The sequence below is a fragment of the Hyperoodon ampullatus genome (assembly GCF_949752795.1).
Source record: "Hyperoodon ampullatus genome assembly, chromosome: 17".
Lineage (NCBI taxonomy): Eukaryota > Metazoa > Chordata > Mammalia > Artiodactyla > Ziphiidae > Hyperoodon > Hyperoodon ampullatus.
In genome coordinates, this window is record NC_136930.1 from 17,767,732 (window position 1) to 17,789,076 (window position 21,345).

At 39.4% G+C, this 21,345-nt stretch overlaps 1 protein-coding gene across 2 annotated transcripts; it reads left to right on the plus strand.

The window, feature by feature from the left end:
• Positions 1 to 766: 766 nt before the first annotated feature.
• GDAP1 (ganglioside induced differentiation associated protein 1) lies at positions 767 to 17,085 on the plus strand (the record flags this gene model as incomplete). 2 transcript variants are annotated; one of them, XM_079722302.1, is made up of 6 exons in its annotated part: positions 767 to 883; positions 1,563 to 1,755; positions 10,860 to 11,033; positions 13,181 to 13,275; positions 15,602 to 15,716; positions 16,703 to 17,085. In XM_079722302.1, the coding sequence occupies 6 exons, from the start codon at positions 767 to 769 to the stop codon at positions 17,083 to 17,085; spliced, it is 1,077 nt and encodes a 358-aa protein (XP_079578428.1). The 2 variants fall into 2 exon arrangements, with proteins under 2 accessions (XP_079578428.1, XP_079578429.1); XM_079722303.1 differs by lacking the exon at positions 10,860 to 11,033.
• Between the last annotated feature and the right edge of the window lie 4,260 nt (positions 17,086 to 21,345).

Genomic DNA, 21,345 nt, shown 5'->3' on the forward strand with positions numbered 1-21,345 from the left:
GGAAGTATATTCAGTATCTTGTAATAAACCATAATGGAAAGGAATATGAAAAACAATACATATATATATGTATAACTGAATCGCTTTGCTGTACACCTGAAACTAACACAACACTGTAAATCAACTATACTTGTTTTAATATTTATAATATAAATATTTTATTAGATTTCAATAAAATAAGTTAAAAAAATTTAAAAATGGGCAAAATATTTTCTGTGTTTAACTAGGCTATTTTAATTCGCCATTGTTTATGAGATTTATTATTATTATTATTGTTATTACATGACCGCATAATAGCATCTTCTAATGAAAACTCATAAATCTTCATCCTGTTGTTTTGTCTGTAAACCGGGAACTTCCCTTTCACCAAAGGCACATACTCTCCAAGAGGACCCCTAAGTATCTTGGGAAATTGATGCTTTTATGCCTGAGCAACCTCTACTCCATCTACAAAACCGATGAATAATTTGCAATCAACATTTTCCATTGCTCATCTTAAATAATCAGGGACTCATATTTGAGATCGCTTTCCCTAAAAAACGTCCAACTGCACCTCCCAGGTGACTTCTGTGCGCAGACACCCCCCCGCAGCTTTCTCGCCCACGAAACTACACTTCCCAGCGGTCTATTCGTTCATCTGCGCGAACTCATCTTTCCCGGCTCCGGGTGGCATCCCGGCAAAGCTAAGGGCGCTTTGCAGGGCGCTGTGGCCTGGAGAAGTAAAGGGCGGACAGGCGAGGCCCTCCCGCGCTCGCGCGTCCCCGAAATGGCCCGGAGGCAGGACGAGCAGAGAGGGGGAGCGCCCTTGATGGCGGAAGGCAAGTCGGACGCAGAGGTTAAGCTCATTCTGTACCACTGGACGCATTCCTTCAGCTCTCAAAAGGTAAAGGCCTTTGCCGGGCGGGCGGTGCGGATCGGGTTTCAGCACCGGGACAGCTCCCTCTGGGTGTTGCCTGGGTAAGCCGGCCCACTTAGAAACAGGCCTCCGACGACCTAACCCCGGCGGGCGCTCCCTGAGGGGCGGCGGTGCGCCTTGTAGGGGAGCAGAGAGCATCAGTCTGAGGTGCAAAGGCACTACCAGTCGTGAAATGCGACAAAAAATCATCGCTTTCGGTATTTGGGCGGGAGGCCTTGTCTCCGGGGCCGTGGAGAGCGAGGCAGAGGGAAGCGCCTTCCTGCAACCACATCGTCTCGGGTTCCTTCTTTTACTCTTGGTCGCATTCACTCTCTTCAACAGGCCTAGCCTATCTGTTTCAGGTCCTTATTATGGGGAGGACACATCGTAAGGTTTCGGACACCGAGAAAGTAGTAGTGATGAAGAGGGTAACTGTGGACTGAATATAGCCAGTATCCTTTTCATTACTTAATTATCTTTTCTCACTTATAAGAGGAAGACGCTAGAATATATCTCACTTGTTAATTCCAGGAATAGGTATAGTTGAAAAGAATGTTGAAAATATTAATAACTCAGGGAAGCACAAAAGAGCTGCTTGATGGTATCCAGGGATGTCATTTAATTAAAAGCCTCCACGCGTTGTGGTAACCAGTGTGAACTCTTCCAGGTGCGCTTGGTAATTGCTGAAAAGGCATTGAAGTGCGAGGAACATGATGTAAGTCTGCCCCTGAGTGAGCACAATGAGCCCTGGTTTATGCGTTTGAACTCAACTGGAGAAGTGCCCGTCCTTATCCACGGGGAAAACATTATTTGTGAGGCCACTCAGATCATTGATTATCTTGAACAGACTTTCCTGGATGGTAATGTTAAGGCTATTTGTGATTTCTTGGATTTACTTTCAACACGAATATATGTCTCCCTTCCTCCCTCCCTTCCTTCCCTCCTTCCTATTTCCTCCCGTCCTCCCCCCTTTCCTCCCTTCCTCCCCTCTTTTGGGTTTCATGATGGTGGTTTAGTGCCAACAACCTTTTCCATTTCCATAAGCACACAAATATAAAATGGGTCAATAGCATAAATTTTGTATAAGCCATTGTAACTCCATTGAAAAGATTTCATGTAAACTACCAATTTTAATGTTGGAACTTTCCTTTTAAATTCACTTGCAAAAAACCCTGCAGGTGTATGGTGTGTGGTGGTGATTTATTAGCCTTGAAGTCAAATTCATAATATTGATTTTAAATGAACAGTATGAAAATCAGTTTCATTTAGTCTACTAAATGGTTCTACCTTAAAAACAATAGGAGGGAAAAGGAGGAATACACCTTAGGCAAGGGGGATTAGAATGCTCGTATACTTGGAGATCTTTGCCCTTGTTCCATCTGTATGGTTTGAATTTTATATCTTTTATGAGGAATTATAAGGCTCATATTTGTACAGTGCTTTTAAGTAATAATCATTTATTGACAGCCTGTTTTGTGTCAGACATTTTATAATTTCTGTTCTAGTCAGTCTTCAAAAAAAACCAACCTGAGATCGGCATGGTAGACTAATGATTCCCCTTTTGTACATGAGGAAAGAGAAACAGAGGGGTTGCCTAAGGTACCATAGTTATTTTACGGCAGATTAGGGCTGGAATGCAAGCCTTTCCAATCCAAACCTTCCTATTGCACGGACCATCTCTCATAGTCATTGCCACTTATGCAGTGTCTTGCTTCTTCCTAATAACAAGCCTTTGAGGTAAACTGTAGCTTCAATATTTGCCCAGGATTGCACAGCTGATCACTGACAGAACTGAGAGAGAACAGAGGGCTCTTAGCTATCAGCTAAGTACTCTTCTGAAAAAGAAGTTGCACGACGAGATCCAGTTACTCTTCATCTGCCACCAGTTATGTGGATGTTAATTGGGCAAGATAAAACCAGAATATAACCCCAAATTACTGGAAGCTGAGAAGGGAAATTATAAGGCCCCCAAAAGTCTGAGGTACTTAGAAGAAAGATAGGTATAGGACCTAAATGGGGGCTGGGGGGAGTTTACCCCAGGGAATTAGATTAGCAGTGGGCTTCCCTTATCCTTAACCCAAGTGTTTAGTTCCCTAAGATTTTGATTGGAGGTGGCCACTGATCTAAACTGCTTTTCCATCCATCATTACTTGCTATTCCTTATAAGTCTGAATGCTGGGGACTGCACAGAAAATGGGGGCTAATTGATTTAAGACAATTTTTCTCAATCTTGAGCTTTTTGGAAATGGACAAGTCTGTTGAATAATAATTTGTGTTTCTTGGGAGAAGTGATTATAATAATGTGAATAAGACAAAATAATTGCATAAGAATTCTACTTTAAATCATCAAAAACTTTAAAAAGATATAGCAAATGAAAATCATGTTTAAATCTTTTGTTAGCATCCCTTGAACTACTATTACTACCATTCTCTTTGTGACATTATCTCTGTGACATTATCTCTCCTGTAAGATATTCAGTAATATACAGTATTACTTTACAGTATAGTAATGTTAATGATTATTAGGCTTCATCAAATTTTTTTAGGCTTTTTCCTTTTCTTTGACTATATAATAGCAAAACTGAAATGCATTCGGAGTCCTACTCAAGGTGAATACTGACCTTTTCTTACTACTGTTTATTGAATCAGAGGAGAAGGTACTGTGGGCTAAACATTAAGAGGAAAATATGGAAACTAAGGACTTTAATTCTGGCTGTACCAATAGAATAAGTAGACAATCAAGAATTCTAGCTCTTAGTCTGAAGCTGTCGCAAACTGGTTGCATATCCTTGGTGACCTGACTTTTCTGTTTGTCCTCTTGGATTAGGTGATATAATTTTATCAGTTGCAGAGATAAAGCAAGTCCAAGTAACTCTTATTTCACTCTTTCCCATTTCCCAAGGAGAGTAGTCATTCAACTGGAAAGGGTAAAGGAAGATTAAGATTAAGGGAACTAAAACCCATGGTAGATATGAAGACAGTAAGAAAACAGTTATATAAATGCAGGCGTCTAGTCTCCAGATGAAATTTGTGTCAGAGTGTTAAAATAAAAAACAAACATGTAAGCATTATCACAATGATCATTGAGATAATTTGTATTTATCATTAAGAACTCATGGAGATTAGGAAAAGGGCCAGACAAGAGACGGACAAATGTTATCCCAATTGTTAACGAGAGGGGAGGCTGAATTCTAATCCTTGCTACTTAACACGTATTCCATGGACCAGCAGCATTGGTGTCACCTTGGAGCTTGTTAGAAATGCAGAATTCTAGACTCTACTGCAAGTCTCTTGAATCAGAATCTGCATTTTAACAAGATTCCCAAGTGATTCATATATACATAAAAGTTTGAGAAGCACTACTACAAATTACTGTGCATTAAATAATTGCTTAAGCTTTAAGCAGTGCTATAAATTACTGTCTTTAAGCGTGGCAGAGTTCTAGAATGTGTTGTCAAAAATTTTTAAAGTATATATTTTTTGAGTATCTCGATGAAAAGGAAACAGCTTAAGTTTTACATTACTGGAGAATGTCTTTAACACTTTAAAAAGTGAATCTATTAGGTGCTGGGCATAGTTCTAGATACAGTGTATCTTGAATTAAGCAGAGCATTTGAGATTAAGTCATATGATACCCCTGTGGAATGAAGGAGCATATATGGCTAGATGAAAGTAATGCACATTTTCCGATGAATAAACCACCATAACGAAGAATATTCATTTATGAATTTCTTATACCATGTTGCTTGTTTAGCTATATTCTCTCATTTCACTTATCCTATGATAATTTTATCACACTTTAATTACTTCAATTACTTGTAGACCACTGTAAGCACCTAAGGTCAGAGACAGTGCCTGTTTCATTAACAACTGTATTCCCAGTGCCTGGTATGGTGACTGTTCTTTAATGGGAGCTTAATAAATACTTTTGAATGACTAAAATGAATGAGTTATTGAAAACAGATGTCACCCTGGACAGGGATCTCTACTGGTGTTCTTTTAGGCTTTTATTCTCTGACTGAGTTTAACAATTCCATAAATGATTTGAATAAAGACATCGAAGAAACACTATTATACTTGCGGATGTGTGAGCTGTGATAGTTAAAATGATGACTAGCTTATGAACTGCTTCTCATGGAACAATAAAATGGAACAATAACTATGATAAAGTTTAACAAGGCTAAAAGTAGGATATGAATTTTCTTTTAAAAAATCAGCTGCATTAATGAAGGATGGGAGACCTGGCCTGCTAATAAGTTACCAACAAAAGCCAACAATGAAATAAAAGACTAGTGTGATTTCAAGTTGTTTCAAAAGTATAGATTCTCTCTAGAACATGGCAAATTGTGACCTGCTATATTTGAACTGGTTGGAACATGCAGCATTTTGACCAATTATGGATGGAACTTTGAGGAAAGGTGACAAATTAGAATGATAATGAGTGAATGGATTTCATGAGGTGTATAGTTGCCCATGGTTATATAAGAGACTTTAATTAAGTGTATCCATTCATCTAAAGAACAGAGTATAGTCAACTGGCATCTCCTTTGCTCTTATTTGCTATCCTTTATTAGTCTGTCAACTGGGGATTGTACTAAAAATGATGGCTTGCTGACCTGTACACCTTTCTCAACCTTTCTGTATAATCAGTATTTACATATTTACATCCTTTTGGTATATCATAATCTCTTTTGTGAACTGTAACTTGGCCACTAAATAATAAAAAAAAGTGAGCATGTAATCTCCAGATTATCTGGAAAATTAAAAATGTAAATTGCTAGGAATCTGGCAGCCCAACTAAATTCAGATTTTTAGAAGTTAAAAAAAAAAGAGAGCATGAAATAACTACAAAATACTAGAATATATACTGTTTATTACTGCCAATCAGTGGTAACCTGGAATCAAGGATGTCATATGGTGAATGTTGAATTTTGGTAATTTATTATGTTTTATAACAGTTCTCTGAAGACTATGTCCCATGTCTTATGTCTAGATATATCATTTTAAGTATTCTTAGGAAAAGAATTTGGTTTGGAAATAATCCAAGTATTCTGGTATATATTAAAGTATCACATACTAAGTCTGATTAGGAAATATAAATTTATTTTATAAATATAGTTTTATCAACATATATTGAAAATCAACTCAGATTTTAAAGATAATATTCATTCTGAAATTACTGTTATATTAAAAATATAGTTATTTATGTAAGGAATTTTCAATTATTGTTAAGGTCATAGAGTAAATAATTTTATATCTGTTAGTAAAAGGGTCTCATATATAGTTGAATAACATTATACACTTTTTCTCACATCTACTGAAATTGCAGGTTAGCACAAAGGATTGTAACTGAGTGCAGAGAAAATATGGTATACGGTAAGGAAAAGAAAATGAGCCTTTAAAACTCATGATTATGCCAATAAAAGTGGTTTTAAAAAGTAATTAAAAAAAACTTTCTCAGATTTGTTCAATTTTAGTGAACAGGACGGGGTGTTAAAATTACAGAAGTCCTGGTTCTTTATTATGTGTATACAATAATTGGAACAAACTATCTGATCAAGGAATTTTTGGCCCCCAATTATGAATGTTCCTATAAAAGTTTTAAATATACTACCAATTAAAAAGTAGTTAAACATTTAAGGTGTAAAATGTATTGGCTATCTTGCTACAAATTTGGCTCTGTCTCAGAAAATTCTGGATGTGTATAATGAACTTGTGTAATTTGACATTGTGTTTTTTCTCATCTGTGTTTAGATTTGATCTTCCTAGCTCTGAAGTTATGACAGCCTTGAATTGTAGTCAGTTTGTAACCATATCTTTTGCTTCAGGTCATAATTCATTGTTTACCATTATTATATTTTTAATAGCCTGGTGTATGACTAGTTGAAGGGTACAATTTTGTTCAGCTACATGCTGCATATTATCTTATGTACCAATGTCATCACTAAGTGATCTAAGTAAAATAAAAAATCGGCAAAGGGATAGAGATAGAAATGAAGTCTAATCTATTCTCATTGAAGGAAGACCTGACAATTATTCAAATAGACCTGGGGGTGTCTTTCTAGAAAACAGTCATAATGCCTCCTTTATCTGCCATCACTGGGGAGTGTAGGAAATCAAAGCAGCCAATTTAGGAAAATAATTAAAATGTATGCCTTAAGCCCCTAGATTCTTTTTAGTTTTTGCTCTTGGGGAAACTGAATGTAATTTTTTTAATGGCTCAGGGCCATTGTTATTCTACCCAACAGTACAGGGACTTGAGACTATATGGAGCTGTTGGTCCCCAGTAAATGGTTACAGAATGCTTTTATTGTTTCTTTCTGATTTAGAATTTTGTTCTTTTGTTTTCTCTCTTTGTTGTTTATCACATCTTTCTGCTTTATGTCCATCTGCCTGTTTCTAATTTGATGCCTAAATTTAGGTGCAGTACAAGACCTGCCTTTGTCCCTACTCAGTTCTACAACGTCAGGTCTTATGCCAATGTACTTATTTATTCTTCCAGCTTAGTCACTAATCCTGGCTTCCACTACTGCAACCTTCCACCCAATGAAGAGTTCCCAGAATTATTCTTATTGCCTGTTTCTCAAACCCTGTAACCCTTCTACTGCTTTCTCACTCCTGATTGAGGTAGAATACCAAGAAAAGATTTTCTCTTTTTAGTGTCGTAACAAAAATGCTTTATGGAAGGACTGGAAAATAAAATGAGAATGAGAGGGAAGTTTTCTGTATAATTCAAAGGAAATTCCCAGTTGTCTTTTGAAAACTCTCTTTCCAGAGGCACTGGACACTTTTGTGTGCTGGTGGCACACTGGATGTGTGATACTGGACAGGGTGTCCTTGAAGAGAGAAAGTGAGCTGGGAAAAGAACATGGGTTCAGTGGGTATCTGATGCTCTGCCTGACCAAGTGTTTTAGGAGATAGTTATATAGTAATGGAGCACTGAGTAGAAGATTACTTTAGTGCATTCAAATCTTTGGATTCAGACTTGGCCAGATGGACCTTCCCCAGAAAGCAATTGGATGTTGTTTTTCCTGCTTTTATTCTCTTTCCCAGGAAGGAAGTCGTATGCTCTTCTGAAGACAAGCCCCCGGCCAGGCACAAGAAAGCAGCCAGAGCCAGTAGCTATAAATTTAACCACTTGAGAGGCATTTTAAAATGCCGTATCATTTATGGTTATTAACCTGTGGTTCTTGGACCCCCCAGAACAGTGGTTCTTAAACATTTTGGTTTCAAGGCCCCTTTGTCTTAAAAGTTAATGAGGACATTTGAGAGATTTTGTTTATGTGTTCTGTCTATCAATATCTATCAAACTAGAAATTAAAATTGAGAATAGTTTAAAATACAAGAATATACAACCCCACATTCCATTAATGCTAGAGTGATGGAGTTACCACATGTTGTATAAGCTCTGGAAGATACCGTCGTACACGCAAGAGAGAATAAGAGTGAAAAAGCAATTAACATCTTAGTATTACTATAAAAATAGCTTTGACTTGTAGACCCCCTGAGAGTGTCTTCAGGAAGCCCAGGGGTTTTTAGACCGTACTTTGAGAGCTTTTACCGCTAGTCGTCTGTGAATAGAATTCAGGACATTTGATATCTTAGAGGGGAAAAAATTACATCTTTATTTTTCACTAATTTCAAACAGAAACTTATCATTTCCTTTCATTTCCAATGTAGGCATAATCCAAAGCAATATCAGGAGTGCCTGTGACTTTGTTCATATGTTCATGTGACTGTGATGTATTCATAGCATATCAAGTTATTGCAGATATCTTAAAATATCACTTATGCCCATCACTACTTTGAAATTATGGTAGTTATTAGACCTGCTGCTAGCTTTTGTTAGTGTATTAATAAAAAGACACCCAGGGCTTCCCTGGTGGTGCAGTGGTTGAGAATCTGCCTGCCAATGCAGGGGACACGGGTTCGAGCCCTGGTCTGGGAAGATCCCACATGCCGTGGAGCAACTGGGCCCGTGAGCCACAATTACTGAGCCTGCGCGTCTGGAGCCTGTGCTCCTCAACAAGAGAGGCCGCGATAGTGAGAGGCCCGCGCACCGTGATGAAGAGTGGCCCCTGCTTGCCACAACTAGAGAAAGCCCTCACACAGAAACAAAGACCCAACACAGCTGTAAATAAATAAATAAATAAATTTTAAAAAATTTAAAAAAAGACACCCATATTAGTATTTTAAAATTTAAAATTACTTTGATAGTTTATTTTAATATAATCAATTTCCTTTGCAATCCTATGTCATGTATTTTATGCATTTAAGAACATTATTTTGAGAAGAGGTCAGTGGCACACAAAAGGTTAAGAACTCTTTAGAATTTCAAGGAGCTTAGAAGGCCTCCAGTCGGTTATCCTCATGGGAATGTTTACCATGCATTGGTTGGGATCCTGGTGATATTCTGAGATCCTGAAAAGTCAGCAAGGAAGTGTGCTCTAGTTGGGCAAATTCATGGTTGACAAGCAGAATGTAGCTGACACTTCATTCTTGGTCATTCTAATGCAGACTTTAGAATTGGACTCCCAGCAGGGAATTAGACATTTGCCCACTGGTTTGAGGAGTAATCCATATACTTTTTTCTTAGAGAGTCAGAAATAGCCTGTTGGTTTAAAATCATGTACTACTTGGTCTGGCATTATGAGATCTTGCCTGAAATCTTACTCTCCAACCAACTCTGAATTGTCAATGCTTATGATTGAGTGTGCGATGCTCAAAAGGATTCCAAATTAAATAAATAACTCAAACTAAATGAATAAGTGAATAAGCACAAAAGAAATGAATAGAGTTGAGGTCATTCTTTTCACCTGTTAGATTAATAAGCTTGTTGGCATTTTTTTTTTAGGGGAAGTTTGAGAGTCAGAAGTGGGAATAGATTCTGTCTGTAGGGACTTAGCCCTGACCTTTGGATCACATGGTTCATTTTTATTCTTCTTGAATAGTCTCTGAGAAGTAAACCCTTTGAAGATGTTACAATGATGTAACAAAACAGAGCACTGTATTAGGAGTTAATGACTTTGGTTCTTGGTCTGCCTCTAACTAGCTGTGGGATCTTGGGAGAATGTCTCAGCCTATATACCTCAGTGTCCTCATTAACTGCTACAGAGCTTCTGCAGCTCAAATATTCTATAATAACTAGCAATTTGGGAATATATTAATTCATTAATTGAAATTTATTCAACACCTACTATAAGCCAAACATTATACTGGGCGCTGGGATTCAACAAAGAACAATACATAGTCCCTGCCCTTAAGGAGTCTATAGTCTAGCGTTTAACCAGCAAATGAAGATTTATGTAGAACCCACTTTCCAGAGATAAACTATTAGAAATTGCTGGTGAATTCCATGAAGATGATCAATTCCCATTCGCATAGCATCAATGGGATCACTCTTGGTATTAACTGGAGCCTGGGAAGGTGTGGTCCCTGATCATCTTTCCATAATGAGCCTTCATTCACTTAACCAACATTCACCAAGGGCCTAAAATGTATGAGACACTATGCTAGACTCCGGATCATATGTTCCTTGCCCTGAAGGGGTTTATGGGGCAAAAAGATACAAACAACTAATTAAGGTGATAAGGGCTATAATGGAGTACGTACAGAGTATTTTGCATGTACAGAGGAAGACACACTTGACTTAGTCAGATGTTGGTAGTTGTGGAAGGTTGGGGAAATTTCTGCAGAGGAGTTGGCATAAAAAACTAGACCTTGAGAGTAGTGATTTGCAAGGTGGAGAAGTGTGATTGTGGTTTGGGAATCTGGTCTGGTACCTCAGTCCAATTCAAATTTTGAATGTCTGGGCTGGAGAGATAGCATCCTTTAAATCCCTTCATATAATACTGAAAATGTTAAGGTAGAGGGGCTGGAGTTTTTGTTTCTTGCTTTTGGATGTAACATCTTGTTTGTAACTTTTCCTTCAATGTTTGTGTATGTGTTTGTGTGTGTATTTTAGAAAAAACACCCAGGTTAATGCCTGATAAAGGAAGCATGTATTACCCACGGGTACAGCATTATCGAGAACTACTTGACTCCTTGCCCATGGATGCCTATACACATGGCTGCATTTTACATCCTGAGCTAACTGTGGACTCCATGATCCCAGCTTATGCAACAACAAGGATTCGCAGTATGTAAAGATCTTAAAGACCTGGAATTCTGTCTCAAGTTTCTTTTAATTCATTTTTGAGACCTAGCACACCTCAGGAAGACTTGGGGGCGGGGTTGTTGAGTTTGCCTCATGGACGTGCATGTTATATATCGATCCACGCACCAGTCAGATGAATCTGTGCTTCAGCTGTTCAGCTGGACATTTATTGTCTACAGGACCTGATTTTCCAGCTCTTGGCCTTGAGGGCCAATCTTAAATAAAACTCAGAAGAGTGGCCTGTGGAAAAGTAGAGAACATAACATGTTCTCATGGACAAATGGACTAGGAAATAAGGAAAGCTGGGATCTGCTGGGAGTTATGGGCGACTGAGTTCACATTTCTGGTCCTTAATTTTTGTTACATTATGTGAAGAGCTGGGCTACAGGCTGTCTACCCATTACTCTTCCTCTGAGTTTAGTGATCAGAGATTCACTGAGGTTGAGCTGTAACCTCCAGCTCTCTTGTTCCTCCTGCTCTGAGGATAGGGAAGGGTCAGTGCATGGGATACAAAGATACAAACAACTAATTAAGGTGAGGAGGAGGTGTGCTCCATGGCCCAGGGGATTGGGAAGGGAAGGGGCTGTGATCAGACCGGGTTTTTTTTTGTTTTTTTTTTGCGGTATGCGGGCCTCACACTGTTGTGGCCTCTCCTGTTGTGGAGCACAGGCTCCGGATGCGCAGGCTCAGCGGCCACGGCTCACGGGCCCAGCCGCTCCGTAGCATGTGGGATCTTCCCGGACCGGGGCACGAACCCGCGTCCCCTGCATCGGCAGGCGGACTCTCAACCACTGCACCACCAGGGAAGCCCCCAGACCGGGGGTTTTGACCAGGAACACTCACACCCAGAGCTTCAATTCCAGAAAGCACGTTCTTTCTGTTGCATCCTACCTCGCCTTTACAGTTCTCTTACTGACGCTATTTTACTTTCTTTTCGACTCCCTCCTCCTCACTCCTCTCCTCTTGCCTTCCCTGCCCTGCTCTCCCTCCCTCCATTTTTCTCCTCCCTCTTCCAGCTTCTCACCTTCCTCCTGTTCCTCCGCCTTCTCCTCAGAAATACTCATTATATGATTTGGAACAAGTATTCTGACTATATTTCCCTAGAGTAAATATTTCTCTAAATAAGGCTTTTTCCTTCCCTTTCCGTAGAAATTTATTACAGAAAACTTGGAAGGTATTGAAAGGTAGAACTACCCTGCTGAAGCACTTATGATGTGCTGGGCTTTGTGTTCAATGCTTTTCCACGGTGCCTCCCATTTCATTCTCAGCCTGTGCGGCAGATACTCTGAGAGCTCCATTTTATTTTATTATTTATTTACCCAGATTCTAGTTTTATTTCCTGGGAATTGTTAATGGGCTTTTCCACGACAAGGTTCTACCCGTCTTTCTCTCTAGCAGCTCCCACCTACTGAGATAAGCGGCAGGGTCCTTCGATGCAGAAGAACAACGTAGAAGTAGAAACCCCCTTTTAAGAGGACAATGAAAGGATCAAGATGGGTGTTTAGTTTTCTTATTTTCCTGATTCATTCTTCTTAGTAATATAATAGCTGAAAGGTCACCCTTATAGTTCAGGAAAGTCAGAATGTTACAAGTGAGAGAGGATCTTCAGAAAAAGAGTAGAGAGTCACTAGGAAGAAAAGAACAACTGGTTGCTCCAGTGAGTGTGTGTTTGTGTGTGTGTGTGAGAGAGAGAGAGAGAGACAACGTGTGTGCATAGGGGATCTCATGCATTAAACATTTTTTTAAACAGAGTGCAGTATTTATTTAGACTTTGTCTGCAGTGTTTTTTTTAAACAGCTTTATTGGAGTATAATTGCTTTACGATGATGTGTTAGTTTCTGCTTTATAACAAAGTGAATCAGTTATACATATACATATGTCCCCATATCTCCTCCTTCTTGCGTCTCCCTCCCACTCTTCCTATCCTACCCCTCTAGGTGGTCACAAAGCACCGGATAGCTCCATTTTCAAAGTGAGGAAACTGAGGCACACAGAGGGGGAGTCTGAGGCAGAGGAAGGGCACGACCCCCAGGGCTTATGCTCTTACCATTGAGTTTCCCTGCTTTGCTTTGTTTCTTGTATGGAAGGGAGGAAATAATTTTCTGTGTCAAAAATGATTTTGTTATCAGGCCAAATTGGTAACACAGAGTCTGAACTGAAAAAACTTGCCGAAGAAAACCCAGATTTACAAGAGGCGTACATTGCAAAACAGAAGCGACTTCAGGTAAGTAAACCGGGCTGTCCTCAACTGACATCTGCTGTTTGTATTAAATGTTCTACTTTTTGTAGAGTATCACTATTTTTTAGAACATCTTCTATTAAATATCGCAAGTCACCAGAACACATGTTACCTTCGGCTTATGCTCTGCTTTTAGAAAGAATTTGTCTTTATTAGATTTGATATTCAGACCTAACGACAGTTGCTTAAAAAGCAGTCTTTGCTCATGCTGGTTGCCAAGGAAACTTATAAACTGTAAAAGCAAGTTAATAAAATATTCTAGGAAGCTGTCATTTCAGGTATTTTTCCACTTTGAGGCAGCTAGACCTCTATGACTTTTTTATACCAGTAAAGCTACCGGCGAGTTTTTTTTTTTAATACATATACCCCACATGCCTTCAGGTTTTTTCCTTTGTACCTTTTGATCCCCTTCACCCATGTCCCCAACCCCTCACCCCCCTGCCTCTGGCAACCACCAGTCTGTTCTCTGCATCTATGAGCTTGGTTATTTGTTTGTTTGTTTTTAGATTCCACCAACAAGAGAGATCATATGGGACTTGTCTTTCTCTGGTTGACTTATTTCACTTAGTGTAGTGCCCTCAAGGTCCATCCACATTGTTGCAAATGGCAAAATTTCAGTCTTTTAATAGCTGAAAAGAATTCCATTCTATATATACAAATCACAATTTTTTAATCCCTTCATCTATTGATGAACACTTAGGTTGTTTCCATGTTTTGGCTATTGTAAATAATTTTGCAGTGAACATAAGAGGGCAGATATCTTTCGAGTCAGTGTTTTTGTTTTTCTTTGGCTAAATACCCAGAAGTAGAATTGCTGGATTATATGTTAGTTCTATTTTTAATTTTTTGAGGAACCTCCATACTATGTTCCATGGTGGCTGCACCAATTTTCATTCCCACCAACAGAACACAAGTGTTGCCCATTCTCCACATCCTTGTCAACACTTGTGATTTCTTGACTTTTTGATAATAGCCATTCTGACAGGGGTGAGGTGATATCTTATTGTGGTTTTGATTTGTTTTCCCTGATGATTTACAATGTTGAGCATCTTTTGATGTACCTATTGGCCATTGTATGTCTTCTTTGGAAAAATGTCTATCCAGATCTTCTGCCCATTTTCAAATTGGATTGTTTGTTTGTTTGCTATTGAGTTATATGAGCTCTTTATAGATTTTGAATATTAGCCCCTTATCAGATATATGATTTTTAAGTATTTGCTCCCACTTAGTCGGTTGCCTTGTCATTTTGTCGATGGGTTCCTTTACTGTGCAGAAAGAAGCTTTTTAGTTTAATGTAGTCACACTTGTTTATTTTTGCTTTTGTTGCTTTTGCTTCTAGTGTCAGATTAAAAAAATCATTGCCAAGACCAAGTCAGTGAGCTTACCGCCTGTGTTTTCTTCTAGGAGTTTTATGGTTTCGGGTCTTACTTTCAAGTCTTAAATCCATATTGAGTTAATGCATTTTGATGTGTCTGCCTTCTGAGGAGCAGGTCTTTGCTTCATCAGTTAGAGTCAGCCTTTCTCTTTCTGCTGATTCTTCCCTCCAGCAAACTGTGTAAGCTTCTCCCATGTTGAAAATCTAACAAACGTCAGCCCTCCCAATCCTGCCTCTACTTCCCAGCCTCCTTTATTCTACACAAGCTAAATAAGTGAGCTTCTCCAGAGAAACGCCTGCACACACAGCACGCCTTACTCTCCACCTGCTCTTTAACTCACTGCATTCAGATTCCTCTCGCATCTCTGAGCCCTCAGTTATTCATCTGTTGAAGGCTGCTGACATTGTATTCTGGAGTTGGGCATGAGAGGAGTCTCTTTGTGCCCCTCATATTCTTTTTCTTTCTTTTTTTTTTTTTTTTTTTTTTGCGGTACACGGGCCTCTCACTGTTGTGGCCTCTCCCGTTGCGGAGCACAGGCTCCGGACGCGCAGGCTCAGTGGCCATGGCTCACGGGCCCAGCCGCTCCGCGGCATGTGGGATCTTCCCGGACCGGGGCTCGAACCTGCGTCCCCTGCATCGGCAGGCGGACTCTCAACCGCTGCGCCACCAGGGAAGCCCAACCCCTCATATTCTTTGCCCTCTCTGATCATTTGGTTCCACAGGAGTTGCCAGTGAACAGTGGGTCTGACCCCTGGGATATTTTCACAGCCAGGACATTTTCTGTCAGGTTTGCTTTTGCTTTAACAACGTTATTCTATTTCTTCTCATTGTCTAGAATAAACAGGCTCCAACTCTGCACGAGTTTGTGTCTGTTCTGCTCTACACTGATTATTTTTACAGGCATAAATAACCTATAAGTTATTTTTGTTAATTAGTCCAAGCTCCTTGACCATGACAATGTCAAATATTTGAAGAAAATTCTTGATGAGTTGGAGAAAGTCTTGGATCAGGTTGAAACTGAGTTGCAAAGAAGAAATGAAGAAACCCCAGGTAGGTTCTCATTTGTGTCCTTTTTCTCTTTTTCTGGACATCAGGAGTATTTATGGGAACATTCTTAGGTTTCACCAAAAACATTCTGTAATCTGTTTTTAATTGTTAGTACTCATGGGCAGTTTAAATTATGACAGCAACAATACTAGGTGTCAAATTCAGCAAAACCCAGGTGTCTAATTGTAACTCTGCATCTATGTGAAATATGACTGGTGCAGAATTTTTCTGCACAATTTAAGTTATGCTTCGTAGATTCCTATCTGGCCTGTTTCACAAATTTTAATTGAAGTAGTTAGTTTGGTTGAATACCCTGAGTACTTGCTTGAATGCTCCCTCTAGTTTTTTCCTTAGGCAGGGGGAAAAACTGCAAATTGAAGTAAAGTATAACTTGGGAGCCAGCCTGTGCGTATGTGCAGGCTGGCTGGTGAGCATCCACCTGCTACACCTGTGAACCTGGCTTCACGATGAAGCCCAGGTGCAGACATATGGACCATTTGCACTATTCTGATTGACAACAAAGTTAAAGACCATGTTACCTGAAACTTGCTTCACAGTAGGGACTTTCTTCTGTTTTAAATAAGTAACTAAAAGCAGCACCTACTGAGTGACATACGGACTTTCCTAAAGTACACCTGTCATTTTCTTAACCCAGAAGGAAATATCTGTTAACTCCTTTGGCTTGGAGGCTCTCAACTCCTCAAAATGATAGACAGGCTTTGAGCTCAAGTGGCACTAGTGGCACCTAGGGACCCAGGTGCCTGACAGATGTCACACAAGTCTCCCCTAGCTTGGGATACATTTGCATGGACTTTTTTTTTTTTTTTTAAAGCATAGAATTACTTGCTGAGTATTGTCAAGAAAATGTACCATGGCCTTCATCTTTTGCTACACTCACCCTTGCCGTCAAGACTAAGGCCAAAGATGCCAACCAAAGTTTATTTGTACAGTGCTTGCCCCTTATCCTCCATGTCCCTTTCTCTAATTAGAAGAGGGCCGCCAGCCATGGCTCTGCGGGGAATCCTTCACGTTGGCTGACATCTCGCTTGCTGTTACACTGCATCGACTGAAGTTCCTGGGATTTGCGAGGAGAAACTGGGGAAATGGAAAGCGACCGAACTTGGAAACCTATTACGAGCGTGTCTTGAAGAGAAAAACATTTAACAAGGTTTTAGGACATGTCAACAATATATTAATCTCTGCGGTGTTGCCAACCGCATTCCGGGTGGCCAAGAAAAGGGCCCCAAAAGTTCTTGGCACCATCCTTGTGGTTGGTTTTCTTGCAGGAATGGGATATTTTGCTTTTACGCTTTTCAGAAAGAGACTTGGCAGCATGATATTAGTGCTCAGACCCAGACCAAATTATTTCTAGGCTTGTGGGGATCTGGTGGCGGCAACTCATCTAGCCATTCAACTAGACCCTTCTCCACTCTTCCAGGCCCAGTGAAGAATGACCCTGGGCAGCTAGTAAAAAGCATAATTTACTTCACTCTTTGGCTAGTTTCTGCAGGGAGAGGAGGCAATGAAGATGTTTTTGTGGGCTGGTAACTTTGAGAGGACTTATTTGCAAACCTGAACTAATTCATCCTTAAGACATGTGCAAAGTCAAGATATGTGAATGTTGAAACAAAGAAATCATCTTTGTTACTCAGCACAGGAGTTCAGATAGCAGCAGGGCACAGCAGTGTTTCATAGTCACTGTTAGCTTTAGGCAGAAATAAGGGAGGCAAAGGGACAAAGAAGGGGGAGAAGGGAGAATGAAGTCTATATAATGATGACAATAGAAGGCAACTTCCAGGTGCCTCCGATGCCACTCATGGCTGCCCGTCCCCTTAGTAAACATTATATTTGACTACTAGTGGCTACAGCCCGTGCATCCTCCTGTAACTGAGGACCTTGGAAAAAGAGGACTGGGGAGTTACTGTGGGGAGTTGGCTGGAGAAAACCCTGGGCTTTACACTTACAGCACCTAATCTGACCTTAGTGTTCATTTTAAATGCACATAAATCACAGTCACTAATTTATTAAAATTAACTGATTACCTACTTGGGCATGAGATGCCTACTGGAACACGTGTGACTAGCATTTACATGAAACTCTTAAATGTCCTCATGGCTCCCCAATTCGAAGGTGCCTGTTGTGAACAGTCACTCGGAGTCTTGGCCTCTCCAGCCCTTTTGTGCCCACAGGTGTCATTTAGGTGAATGTCCCAGGTAACTGCTAGCATGGCATGTGGCTCGGGAGTGGGTATTTTGTTGATCTGGGAGTGTTAAATAGGCTCATTCTGCATTTAGGGCGGCTTGTGTGTTAATGCAAAAACTGTTGTCTAAACGTTGCATCTATTGATTATCATCAACAAAGCCTTAAAAGGTTACAGGGAAGGAGAAAATCTAGTCTTGATCCTTGGCAATTAATTTAGGGGAGATGAAATAAGTCGATAGATAGTGATTCCACCTATATTCCTTCATGTATGTCTGGGCACTGTAGGGGGTGCCTCAGTCCTTCTGGAAGGGAAAAACCCTGTGTGTCCCATGAACAATAATGGAACTGCAAGATACAGTTTGTGCCCAGGAAGAATCTTTCCTGGTGACAGGAAGGTGGAGTTTCTCTACAGTTGGCCAGAAAGGTGTGGGGAGCAGTGTTAGGTGTGATGGGAAGTGTGTATGGGGAATGGTGAGCTAAGGTTCCAGCGAACAGCAGAAGCTTGCTTGGACTGCCTCAGATGGGCTGTGCAGATGGCCAAAGAATGTACCTACCAACTTTTTCATTAACAGGAAACAGTCATACCTACTAAATGATGACTTTTTGATGGTAAAATGATTCCATAATTCATGAATCAGTTGTGTTAGACAATATTGTTGAACTGGATACTCTCTGTTTCCAAAAAATTAATAACATCTCCAGTGTAAACTCAATCCAATAATAATGAACAGAGTGGCAGTTTTTATAATGTGTTGAGTTTGAACCTCAGTGCATTGTTGTATAGAGTGTCTGAATTTGTTTCTGGGACATTCCAAACCATGTATTCATAAAAGAGCCACAAAACTGATTATTCAGTAGGTCAGAGTGTTTCAGAGTTCTTTATGTCATGCTTTTATGAGCAAGAACTCAGACATGAAGAAATTGAAATTGGATTTTTACAAAAATCTACAAAGGAGGATATTTACCTATATAAGTGTTGTTGATTAAGAATAAAGATTCAAAGTCCAATGCTGGCTTTTCATTAAATTTATATTATTACTGATCAAGAGAAAATCTACTAAAAGTATTTATGATTTTCAGATACAGTTTCATTGGAAATAGGCTTGTGTCGCTATTAAAGGTGATGCATTTGTGTCAATTTCACTTGTTTCATGGATACCCTTGAGTTTATACTTTTAAGATATTTGTTTAGGGCTAAAATGACCACTAGGTGTCGCTGTTCATCCAGCAGTCTGAGATTGGGCTTTCTTTAGGTCAGCAAGTCTTCCGAAATGTTACAAGTGAAGATAAACATTAATGACCTTAGTTTCTGAAATGAGGGCATCTTCATCAGATCATTCATCTGTAAAAGAGCTTGAGGCATATGTTGTACTGACGTCTAATGCTTGGAAGGGATAACTGTACCACAGAACGTCAAGATAAAGTGCTGAACATATACTATTAGCAAAATAGGCACATTTATGTATTTTCTCTTTCATGATCATTGGTGGACTCGCCAATGTGCTCCTCAATTTCCAGAATTTGTATAAATTAGAAAAATGCCTGAGGTACTAAATTTATGTTGGCTATTTATGTCTTAACACAAATACTATTTTATTGTTATTGCTGTTACATGCCTTTTGGATCTAATTTCCTTAATTGCAGATAGTTGTAAATTGCTTGCTTGATTTTTAGTAATTATTGATATTGACACCAGAGTTGTAGACTTTTTGGTGTTGTTGAATGTAATAGATCAAGATACTATTCCGCCTGTAAGATCAATGAAATCAATTGGAAAATAAATGTGTCCTGAAAGTACTAACTTTGTAATCGTTTTTGATAAATCAGATTATGTTTTCCATTTAATGTCAAAGCATAATGTTGTAATTAAGGTAAAATAAGCAGAAGTTAGGTATTCAAAATATTTAGCTATAGGATGTCATATGTTCCTTGTAACATAAAAATTACTGACTCTCGATTTATTTAAATACACATAATTTTATGGTTAAAATGAATCGTGGCTTAAAGAATACCATATCGATCCTGATCATTAAAGGGGTTCTTTTGCAGCCAGCCACTTAACAGGGTATATAGCATGAAAATGGTAAACACAAGAGTTTTTGTTTTTTTTCAAAATACTTTTGTTACATGTTCACTGGGTTTCAAATACTACTCTTTTTATGATATTTATGTATATTTTTTTTTTTTTTTTTTTTTTTTTTTTTTTTTTTTTTTTTTTTTTGCATTACGTGGGCTTCTCACTGCCGTGGCCTCTCCCGTTGCGGAGCACAGGCTCCGGACGCGCAGGCCCAGCAGCCATGGCTCACGGGCCCAGCCGCTCTGCGGCATGTGGGATCCTCCCAGACCGGGGCACGAACCCGCGTCCCCTGCATCGGCAGGCGGACTCCCAACCACTGCGCCACCAGGGAAGCCCTATGTATATTTTTGATATAGCTAATTCTTTTCCTTTTACCGAGTCATGGATTATGAATATTCAAATTACTATCCATATTTCTAGCCTTGGTGAGCTTAGCCATTATTCTAATCATCAAAGACAAATTGAGTACTACTTCTGTTTTACATTGAACAAAGCCAACTAAATGAGAATCGAATTGACCTCATTTTCCCTAAGTTTGCAAACAAAAGGCAACAATTTTGAATACCATGGAACATCATGTGCATGTACCACTCTATAGTCTGCCCAGAAAGAAAAAAGCACTATGGTAATGACAGAAGAGTCAATACTGTGAATAACTTAGTATTTAGACATAATCTTCATATTGTTTATGCAAAATATTTGGCCCATTTATATTGTTGTTTCTACTTAGTCATACCAGAATGTCTTGGTTTTCTAATTTTCCACAACACCCGTGTTTTACTAAGTAGGGTAGTAGATTCCAAGCCAAGTGAAGAAGTATAATTTCTAGAGTGGGGATAATAGTTTTGTTTTAATTGTGTATTACATTATGAAAATGAAGAGAGGAAAAGAGAAGGCGAACTCACGTTGTGGGTTAGAAATGCAGTACATTGATGAAAGCAATATACTTTATTACTTGTGCCTGAGTTGAGCCCTGGATTTTGTCCTAGGAAGAAGACTGACATGTGTGTCATGAGGCAGTGGGGTAGAGCAGGCTGTGAGGTGCAAGGTGACACCACCATGTGGAGTTGGAGACAACTCATGCTTATTATGGGCCTTAATATACTCTGATTCAAGTAGGGTGGCATATTTCATCCATAGTACCTTGTCATAAAACTCCTTTGGGGAATAAAAAGAAATGAAATTAAGTTATTTGTAGTGAGGCGGATGGATCGAGAGACTGTCATACAGAGTGAAGTAAGTCAGAGAAAAACAAATACCATATGCTAACATATATATGGAATCTAAAAAAAATGGTTCTGAAGAACCTAGGGGCAGGACAGGAATAAAGACGCAGACGTAGAGAATGGACTT